Source organism: Cebus imitator, unplaced genomic scaffold (genome assembly GCF_001604975.1).
Source record: "Cebus imitator isolate Cc_AM_T3 unplaced genomic scaffold, Cebus_imitator-1.0 Scaffold251, whole genome shotgun sequence".
In the NCBI taxonomy this organism is placed as follows: domain Eukaryota; kingdom Metazoa; phylum Chordata; class Mammalia; order Primates; family Cebidae; genus Cebus; species Cebus imitator.
In genome coordinates, this window is record NW_016107566.1 from 483,534 (window position 1) to 494,497 (window position 10,964).

General features: G+C 44.0%; 1 protein-coding gene and 1 long non-coding RNA gene across 2 annotated transcripts; one reads left to right on the forward strand and one right to left on the reverse strand.

Moving 5' to 3' along the window:
- Positions 1 to 5,401: 5,401 nt before the first annotated feature.
- LOC108282800 (cytochrome c oxidase subunit NDUFA4-like) lies at positions 5,402 to 7,282 on the reverse strand. Its single transcript, XM_037727956.1, has 2 exons — positions 7,223 to 7,282; positions 5,402 to 5,798 (listed from the first exon to the last, which is right to left on the reverse strand). Exons 1-2 carry the CDS (start codon positions 7,280 to 7,282, stop codon positions 5,553 to 5,555), a joined length of 306 nt encoding a protein of 101 aa, XP_037583884.1. The 3' UTR covers positions 5,402 to 5,552.
- A 1,621-nt stretch (positions 7,283 to 8,903) lies between these two features.
- LOC119467005 lies at positions 8,904 to 9,202 on the forward strand. The gene is made up of 2 exons (XR_005195519.1): positions 8,904 to 8,975; positions 9,034 to 9,202. It is a non-coding gene; the product is annotated as an uncharacterized LOC119467005 (long non-coding RNA).
- Positions 9,203 to 10,964: the final 1,762 nt, after the last annotated feature.

Genomic DNA, 10,964 nt, shown 5'->3' on the forward strand with positions numbered 1-10,964 from the left:
CACCCAGGCTGGAGAGCAATGACGCAGTCACAGCTCACTGTGGCCTCGACCTCCCAGGCTCAAGCAATCCTCCCACCTCAGCCTCCCAAGTACTTGGGACTACAAGCATATGCCATCAAGCCCAGCTAATTTAGTCTTTGTAGAGATGAGGTCTTTCCATGTTGTCCTAGCTGGTCTCAAACTCCTGACCTCAAGCTATCCTCCCGCCTCAGCTTCCAAAGTGCTAGGAAAAATTGTTTTTTATTTTCATTAATTTCTAATTGCAAATAGGCATTTTTTTCAGTTATGTGGTAGGTAATAAATCAGCATAGAATGCAATGTATTAGCTGCGTTTTATCACCAAAAGAAATCACAGATACATTCATGTTAGATGGCAGTTGTTGTAGATATCTCAAATATTGTTAAGGATTATTATGGAGATATTATAGTAGCTATTAGACCAGCTGCTACAGTTTGTCAACTAGTATGTTAATAAAACCTTATACATTACTATATAACAAATTGGTTTTTAAAAATATATTGAAAACTCCATCTCATATCTACTACCAAAAAACAAAAAATAACAGGTATTGATAGGATGTGGAAAAATTGGAAAGCTTGTACACTGTTGGTAGGAATGCCAAATGGTGCAGCCACTATGGAAAACAGATCATAGTTCTTCAAACAGCTAAAGTTAGAATTAATGTATGACCCACCAATTCCATTCCTGGGCATATACTCCAAAGCACTGTAAACAGGGACCTGAGCAGATATTTGTCTGCTAATGTTCATAGCAACTTTAGCCAACAAATGGAAACAACCCAGCTGTCCACTGGCAGATGAATAGGTAAACAATATATCGTAGATGCATACACTGGAATATTAGCCTTAAAAAGGAAGGAAATCCTGACATGTTGCAACATGGATGAGCCTTGAGGACATGATGCTAAGTGAAACAAGCTGTTCACAAAAGGACAAGGACTTTACAATTTCACTTATATGATGTAATTAGAATAGTCAAACTCGTAGAGACAGAAAGTAGAAAGGTGTTGCCAAGGGCTAGCAGGAAGAGAAGAATGGGGAGTTATTGTTTAATGGGTACAGGTTTCAGTTTTGCAATACAGGAAAAGTCATCTGGAGATAGATGGTGGTGATTTTTGCCCAACAATGGGAATGTACTTAAAATGGTTAAGTAAATCAATTTTATACTGTGTGTATTTTGCCATAATTAAAAATAATAATCAAAAATATATATTGACTATTTCAGCATCATTTACATTTTTAGGATTTTATGCATCGAAAAATTATTCTGGAAGGGGTCAGTAGGCTTCACCAGAATGCCAAAAGGGTCTATGACACAAAAAGAAACCTCAAAGCCACTGAGCATGGTGGCTCATTCTTGTAACCCCAACACTTTGGGAGGCTGAGGCAGGAGGACTGCTTGAGCTCAGGAGTTTGTGACCAGCCTGAGCAACATGATGAGACCCTGTCTCTATAGAAAAATTTGAAAATGAGCTAGCATAGTGGCATGCACCTGTGGTCCCAGCTACTGAGGAGGCTGAGGTGGGAGAATTGCTTGAGTCCAAGAGATTGAGGCTGCAGTGAGCTGTGATCACACCACTGCACTCCAGCCTGGACAACAGAATGAGACCCTGTCTCAAACTAAACCAAAAAACTCTCAAAACACAAAGGCATTGTCAGTTCTGAAATTCTATCATTCTCTGAAATGGAAAAGGAAGCAAGAGAAAAATAGATTTTTATAATGGATGAATGCATTCCTGTATGTAGGAATATTTAAAACTTCATTGATAAATTCATATCCTTTGTTTTTTATAACTACTGTAAACAGAATTCCAAAATATTGAAAATGTTCTTTCTTTTTTTTTTTTTTTTGGGGGAGGGGCTTGCCACCCAGGCTGGAGTGCAGTGGCATGATCACAGCTCTCTGTAGCTCACTGTAACCTTGGCCTCCCAGGATCAAGTGATCCTCCCACCTCAGCCTCCTAAGTAGCTGGGACTACAGGCGCATGCCACCATGCCTGGCTAATTTTTATACTTTTTGTAGAGATGGGATTTTGCCATGATGCTCAGGCTGAAAATGTTCTTTAAATCCCAAGAAAATAACAATAGTTTTATAAGTTCTCTGCTGCCCTTTTCTTAAAAATGTTTAACATGGGAATCTGGCTGGGGACTCTGTGGATGATTTCAATTGTTAATTATAACGAATCAAATCTGACTTTTTTCAACATTTATCAAAATACTCTAGCAGGTTAAGAACAAGGACTTAGACATTGTTTTGCAGTAAGGAAAAAGTAGAGAGATCTTCCTCCTCTTTTTAAAAAATATTTTCATTTAAATTCAAATGGGAAGAGGAAAATATCTTAGACTTTTAAGGCAGTTTCTCTCCTCTGACGCCACTGGAAGGAACTGAGCCTCCTACTGCCTGCACCAGTTGGCCCTGCCATAGAAAGCCCGGGGCAGTTTAGGCAAAAGTAAAAAGAATTTCATTTCTCAGAGAGAAGTAAAGTCTTCTTGATCAATTATGTTTCCCTTACCTGATCTCCCAGGTTTTATCTAATTACCTGAGCTGTAAATAGGTCATTTTCAGTGTGCCTTGGCCCATTCTTGCATTGCTATAAAGGAATTTCTGAGACTGGTTAATTTATAAAGGAAAGAGGTTTAATTGGCTCTTGGTTCCGCAGGCTGTACAAGCACAGTGCCAGCATCTGCTTGGCTTTTGGTGAGGCCTCAGAAAGCTTTCAGTCACAGTGGAAGGCAAGGCAGGAGCCAGTGTGTTAAAGGGCAAGAGCGGGAGCAAGGGTGGGGGAGGTTCTAGGCTCTTATATAATGAACCAGATCTTTTGTGAATGCAGAGCAAGAACTCACTCATCACCAAGGGGATAGCACTAAACCATTCATGAGGGATCCACCACCATGATCCAAACACCTCCCACGAGGCCCCACCTCCAACATTGAGGGTTACATTTTACCATGCGAGGACAAATATCCAACCTATATCAAGCTGTAAATAACTTTAATATAAATATGAAATAGTATGTCATTGTTACTGGCTGTACGTGTGACAGAATGCCTTCTTCTTTTTTTTTTTTTGAGACAGAGTTTTGTTCTTGTTGCCCAAGCTGGAGTGTAATGGCAATCTCGGCTCATTGCAACCTCCACCTCCTGGGTTCAAGCAATTCTCCTGCCTCAGCCTCCAGAGTAGCTGGGATTTCAGGCACATGCCACCATGCCTGGCTAATTTTTTGTATTTTTAGCACAAATGGGGTTTCACCATGTTACCCAGGCTGGTCTCAAACTCCTGACCTCAGGTGATCTGCTCGCCTCGGCCTCTCAAAGTGCTGGGATTACAGGTGTGAGCCACTGCACCTGGCTGAGAATGCCTTCATATCCCTTACTTCAGTGGTTCCGAACCAGGGTGATTTTATCCCCCAGGGGACACTTGGCAACATCTGGAGATGTTTTTTGATAGTTACGACTAGATGGGAGGTGGAGAAGTATTGTGGTTGGTGCTACTGGCCTCTAGCATCAAGACCAGGCCAAGGACGCTGCTAAACCTCCAGCCATGCATGGCTGGACAGCCCCCACAAGAAGTTATCCATCCCACAGCGTCAATAATAGAGATATTGAGAACTCCTGCTTTATCTGATATTGTTAAAAGGAAAATGATTCCCAGATGTCCCCTGAAAGCCATCTTGCGAAAGGAAAGGAGAACATAAAATCAGATTGAGTACTTTTGGGTTTACTTATTAATACCCATAATGCTCACCACAACCATGTGTTTCAGTTATTTTATCTCCATTTGCATAAGTAAAGAAACAAGCTCCCTGAACTTAAATCACTTGTCTGGGTCACAGAGTAACGGAAGCATATTAAGCATGTCAGTCTGACTCTAAAGCCTGTGCTCTGTCCATAATCTGTGCTGCAAGTAGTGAAAATTCAGCTGGGGTGTAATACAATGGATTCCCCCAAACGGGAGTCCCAGTCTTCATCAAGTCCTCCCATGTCATGGACAGAGACCTAGGGTCTTCTACAACATCCCATCTAGCCTCTTGGTTGCTAAGTGGCATACAAAAGAAGTATTAGAGGGAGAAGCAATGAATTGAGAATAAAATGAAACCATTAAAAATAGCACAGTATATTGTGGCACAATGCGTTGGCAGTGGAATAATAGCACAGTATATTGGTAAGTTGCATTACTTGGCATGGGCAGTGAGTGCTATGCCAGTCGAGGAGGGGACCCTTCAGTGTGCACTGGAGTAGACTGGCGGTCTCATAGAGGGAGTGAGAATGGAGCTCTCAGTGAGCATAGAATTTGAAGGCAGAGTTAAGTTTAGGAGGCTAAAGCAATATATTATTGTGATGAGGATGAGTGCTCTTGAATCAGATTCCCTAGGTTTAAATCCTTTTTTATTTTTTTCCAAACAGCGTCTCACTCTGTCACCCAAGCTCGAGTGCAGTGGTGTGATCATCGCTCTCTGCAGCCTGAACTTCCCTGGCTTGACTGATCCTCCTGCTTCAGTTTCCTGAGTAGTGGAGACTACAGGCATGTGCCACTATGTCTGGCTAGTTCTTTCATTTGTTTTATAGAGACAGGGTCTCCTTATATTTCCCTAGCTAATCTCAAAATCCTGGGTGCAAGTGATCCTCCTGCTGCCACCTCCCAAAGGGCTGAGATTACAGGTGTGAGCCACTGTGCCTGTCTTCCCCAGAATTAAATCCTATTTCCAGCACTTAGCAAGCATGCAACTTTGGGCAGAGCAATGAACCCTTTTGCATTTGTTTCTTTATCTGCAAAATGCAGATAATAGTACATTTTACATTGAATTGCTATGAGAATTAAACAAGATAATTCATGTAAAGCCTTAGCATGGTGGTGTTGCCCTATAGTGAATGCTCATCAAATGTCAGCTAAAAAAGAGGAGAGAGGGTATGTGTGCGTGTGTGTGTGTGAGTTCTTATTTGAAAGCACACAAATTTAATTAGTTTAAGGAGAAAATTATTGGAAGGCTACAAGGGAGCTCACAGAATTAACAGAAGGCAGGATAACTTAGGTCAAGAAACCAGGCAGGAACTAAGGGCAGCGGGGTGGAAGCAACTGCAGCCAAATCATGTGGTAACAAGCAGAGTCCCACCTGAGACCACACAATGGGGAAGTCTCTGAAGTAGGAAAGAATTAAGATATTAGGTAGCTCTAGATTAGCAAACAGCTACTAAGGTAGGTGTTATGTGCGGGGGAGTCAGAGTAGATTCTAGGGCTTGATGGTGAGGGATGGGAGGAGGAAACAACGAGGAGGCACGGGGCCTGGGAGTGCAGATGGAGCCCCCCAGCGCCACAGTGAGCAACGGAAAGGAAAAGTGGCTGGAGTGGATGGTAGCACTTCTTTTTTTTTTTTTTTCTTTCAAGTTTCAGTTATTTATTAACCAGTGTAATCACCAATAGATTACATGAACATGATTTCGTGCATTTAGAGAAGAAATATTTCCTGGTTCAGTGGAAAATTGTGCGGATGGCTTCTGGAAGACCTTCATTTTAAAGCAGCTTTACATTTCACTTAGAAATCTGGACGTTCTTTCTTCAGTTTGCTGTAATCCACATTCACAGAGTAGAACTTGTATTGATCATTGGGACCCAGTTTGTTCCAGGGCTCTGGGTTATTCTTTTTGTCCCAACAAACATCTGGATTGAACAATGCCAAACGCAAGAGATACAGGGCTGCTCCACCACCTCCAGCTCCAATAAATACAAAGAGGGGGATCAAGCTCAGATGCTTCTTGGTCTTCCCACGGAGGCAGCTTAACTGCAAGTGGAGGAGAAGGAACTAGTGCCCCTGAGGGACCCAAAGGAGCAGCCCAGAGGGGCCTGAGGAGAAGGAACTTGTGCCCCTGAGGGACAGAAGGAGCTGCCCGGAGGGACCTGAGGAGAAAGAACTCACGTCCCTGAGGGACCAGAAGGAGCCGCCCAGAGGGACCTGAGGAGAAAGAACTCATGTCCCTGAGGGACCGGAAGGAGCCGCCCAGAGGGACCTGCCACAAACTCAAAATTTCTTTGAAATGCCCTATTTAGTCTTAAACGTTCTTGTGAATTCAATATTCTTCATAACAGATGTTTACTTCGATATACAATGTAATTGGGATCACATACTAAATTCTTTAATATTTTCCCCCCAAATCTTCAAGTAAAACAGATGGGGCAGGAAAAATCATGTGACTTCACATATCTTCACCCAAATTGACCTTGTACTCTGCAGGGGCATATGCCAACTTTCCAGCATCCATTCAACAAACACAGACTAAGCTACTGCGAGCCAGATGCTAGGTATTCAGAAGCAAGTCCTAACCAATGTGGTGCCTTCCCTCACTGAGGGACGGTCTGTTTGCATTCCAGTCTAAGGAGCATAAATCCTAGAAAACTGTGAACAAATATGATTGGAGAAATATGGTTGGGGCAGATCATATAGTCAATCTCAGCTCAAGAAATACTAGGTCTTGGCGGGGCGTGGTGGCTCAAGCCTGTAATCCCAGCACTTTGAGGGGCTGAGGCAAGTGTTTCACCTGACGTCAAGAGTTCAAGACCAGACTTGCCAACATGGTGAAACCCCATCTCTACTAAAAATCCAGAAATTAGCCAGGCATGGTGGTGGACGCCTGTAGTCCCAGCTACCACTAGGGAGGCTGAGGCAGGAAAATCACTTGTATCTGGGAGGCAGGGGTTGCAGTGAGCCAAGATTGCGCCACTGCACTCCAGCCTGGGTGACAGAACGAGACTCTGTCTCAAAAAAAGATAAAAGAAAAAAGAAATACTAGGTCTTGAAAAAAGACTTCGGCTGGGTGCAGTGACTCATGCCTGTAATCCCAGCACTTTGGGATGCCAAAGCGGGCGGATCATGAGGTTGGGAGTTCGAGACTAGCCTGACCAACATGGTGAAACCCTGTCTGTACTAAAAATACAAAACATTAGCTGGGCATGGTGGTGTGCGCCTGTAATCCCAGCTACTCAGGAGGCTGAGGCAGGAGATTCGCTTGAACCCGGGAGGCGGAGGTTGCAATGAGCCAAAACCGCGCCATTGCACTCCAGCCTGGGCGAGAAGAGTGAGACTTGTCTCAAAAAAGAAAAAAGACTTCACACCAAGTATGATAGGCAGACAGGAAAAGGGAAAACATCAGACTTGGGAAGTGGACAGAAATATACAACACATACAATATGTGTGATGTGGCAACTCACAGCCACAGGCATAAGGGGCAGCACAAAGGAGGCAGGAATGAGTTCTACAGGGGAGGACATGCTTGCTGAAAGAGGGTTTTAAGAGATGACTAGGAGCTGATGAGGCAGACAAGGAGGGCAAGGCATTCTTGGCAGAGACAGACACAGTGTTGTGAAAGGGCATGGCGGGTCGGGTGTCTTCAGGGTAAGAAAGGCAAGAAGAGAAGACTGGAGTGAGGAGCAGGAGCCCGGCTGAGGAAGGCTTTGTCTGCGTGCCATGTGAGTGCTGGAACTTGCACCTAAAAGCAGTGGGGCGTCACTGAAAGGTTTTTTGACAGGGGTGTCAAAGGATCAAATTTGTTTTCAAGAAGTGTAAGTCAGGAGCAGTGGGTGTGTCTAAAAGAGGCAACATTGGCGGCGGGAAGACAACTTCTGAGACTACTGAGACAGTCTCACAAGAGATAAGGAGAGCCTGAAGTGTGGAAACTACTGCAGAGACAGGAAGAGGGGAGAACCCAGTAGCAATGAGGAAGGTGAGGATAATTACAACAATTTTTAAAAATCAGGTAAGACTAATAAAACCATTGCTATTCTTGCTAGACACCATTCTAAGGACATTAAATGAACTATTTTCCCTTATTAATTCATTCAACCAATATGTGGGTCAGGTATGGTGGCTCATGCCTGTAATCCCAGCACTTTGGGAGGCCTAGGTGGGAGGATCACTTGAGCCCAGGAGTTTGAGATCAGCCTGGGCACCATGGTGAAACCCCATCTCTACACAAAATAAAAAAATTAGCTGGATGTGGTGGCATGCGCCTGTGGTCCCAGCTACTCAGAAGACTGAGTGAGATGGGAGGATCACTTGAGCTCGGGAGGTTGAGGCTGCAGTGGGCCGAGATTGCGCCACTGAACTCCAGCCTGGGCGACAGACCCGAATTTGTCTCAAAAAGACAAAACAAACAAAAACAAATAGGTGAATAAATCAAACACTGATGCAGGCAATGGGATACAGCAGTAAATAAAACTAACAAAAATCCTTACTATGATGGAGCTTACATTCTACTGAGGAAAACAGACAATAAACAAATAAATAATATTTAGCAGCATGTTAGATAATGCCGAATGCTAAGGAAGAAAAAAAAAAAAACATGGGAAAGGGGAAATAAAGTGTTGGGGAGAAGTGTAAAATTTTTAGATAGCAGAGCCAGACAAGACCTCAATAAAAAGCGACAGTTGAATAGACCTGAAAAAAATGAGGAAACTAGCCACAAAAATATCTGGGCAAAGAGCAGTCCATGCAGAGGGAACAGCATGTGGAAAGGCCCAGAGGCATGGACACACCTGCTAAGTTCCAGTAACAGCAGGAAGGCCAGTCTGGCTAGACTTCAGTGAATGAGGCAAGGAGAAGTTGGAGTTTAGGTAAAGACCTAGTGGAGTCCCAATCTTGTTGGACCTTGGAGGCTCTAATGAGGGAATGTGTTCTGTTTCCGGGTCCACAAGGGGGCATAGTTTTAAGGGCAAGAACTTCCTAGTGCCATGCCCCACTCCCATCTCTCTCCATCCAGGAGATTTAACGGTTTATGTTTGAATTTCGCAGGCTTGGGAAGAAACTAAGAGTCAATCACTCCAGTGCAAGTTCTAAGGAACTCCTTTCATTGACCAGGGTCTTAGAGAAGGTGGGGTTCCTCCCAGGTTAAAAGTCCCCTTCTTCCACACCCCTTTGGACTCCATGTTTGGATCCCCTTCCATGAACACTCCCTTCATGGAAGCCGTCTTTCTCTCTCCTGGATTTCCCCTTTGGAGTCCCCTTCCACACTCTCTCGTGGAAGTCCGTCTTCCCCTCCTAAACTCCATCTCTCTCTATTCCCTTCCACTCAGTGTGGAAGCTGCGTTCCTCTCCTGGATTCTATCTGTCTGGATTCTCTCAGTGTGAGAGTTAGCTGTTTCTTTCTCTCTCCTTCTGTTTCTCTCTCTTTTTAAATAAATCACTTTGTACAAACATTTTTGATTCTGGCATTTACTGAGCACGGCGCCATGGTCCCCTCTCTCATTCTTGAGAGGGCAGGAGACCAAGAACCTGGAGAAACATACTCTCAGGGGAGCTGAGGGCACCCTGAACCCCTGAACCCCAATATTACACTACTGAGGCTTTGGCTTTTACTCCAAGTGAGCCGGGAGCCGCTGGAGCATACTGAGCAGAAGAGCAACATGACAGAACTTACTTGTTTACAAGATCATCTGGCAGATTTTTGAGAATAGATTGCAAGGGACAAGGGCAGAATCGGAGAAGCCAGTAGTGCTATATTCCTGGAGAAAAATAATGGTAGCTTAGAACAAGATGATCACAATGGAGCAGGTGACAAATAGACAGACAATTAGTTTCTGATTATAACTTGAATATATAGTCAATAAAACTTGAGGGATCTCTGATGGATCCAAGAGAGAGAGGAAACAGAGATAAGTCTAAGGGTTTAGACTGAGCTGCTGGAAAAATGGAGTTGCCTTTAACTGAGGTGGGGAAGACTTTGGAAAGGGCAAGTGATGTGTGGGGAGGGAGATGTCAGGAGTTCAGTTTAGGACTTGTCAGATTTTAGATGTCCAGATGCCAGTTGGATACATTGGCCTGGCCTTCACGGGAGTGGTCTGTGTTAGAGATAATGTAAGAATGATCCTCTTATAGGTGATGTTTACAGTTATAAGATAGATGATATCAAATAGGGAGTGAGCAAATAGAAGAAAAGAAGAAATCTGAGGACTAGGTCCCTGGACATTCCAATGTTCGGAAGTTAAGGAGTTGAGGAAGAAGAAACTATTATAGGAGATGAAAGTGGGCTGGGCACGGTGGCTCATACCTGTAATCCCAGCACTTTGAGAGGCTGAGGTGAGTAGATTGCTTGAGTCTAGGAGTTTGAGACAAGCCTAGGCAACAGGGCAAAACCCTGTCACTACAAAAAATACCAAAAAAGTTTAGCCAGGTTTGGTGGTACATGTCTATCCCAGCTACTTGGGAGGCAGATGTGAGGATTGATTGAACCTGGGAGATGGGGGCTGCAGTGAGCTGAGATTGCATCATTGCACTATAGCCTGGATGACAGAGCAAGACCCTGTCTCAAAACAAAACAAACAAACAAACAAAAAAAAGAGAGAGAAAATGAAGCCATCCAGAAAAGTTGGAGGAAAACTAGGCAAGTGTGGTATTCTGGACATCAAGTGAAAAACGCGTTTTAAGGAGGACAGCATGATCAAGCAATTGCGTAAAATGCTGCAACAGGTGAACTCAGATGAGGATTGGGGAAAAAATAACAGGATTTAGCAATATGGAGGTCACCGGCACCCTGTTCAGAGCAGTTTCAGAGTAGAAATTCAAGAAATAATGCAAGAAGAGACACTAGTGTCTGAATCACATGGTTTGCATCTGCGTCCCACCGAATCTCACGTTGAATTGTAGTCCCCAGTATTAGAGGTAGGGCCTGGTGGGAGGTGGTTGGATCCTGGGGTGGATTTCTCATGAATGGTTTGCACCATCCCTAGGCGCTTTTCTTGTGATAGTGAGTTCTCTGGCTGTCTAAAAGTGTACAGCCTACCCCCCCTTGTTCTCTCTTGCTCCTGCTCCCATCATGTGAGATGCCTTACCCCCTACCTTAATTGTAAGTTTCCTGAGGCCTCCCCAGAAGCTGAGCAGATGCCAGGATCATGCTTCCTGTACAGCCTGAAGAACTGTGAGTAAATTAAACCTCTTTTCTTTCTTTCTTTTTTTTTT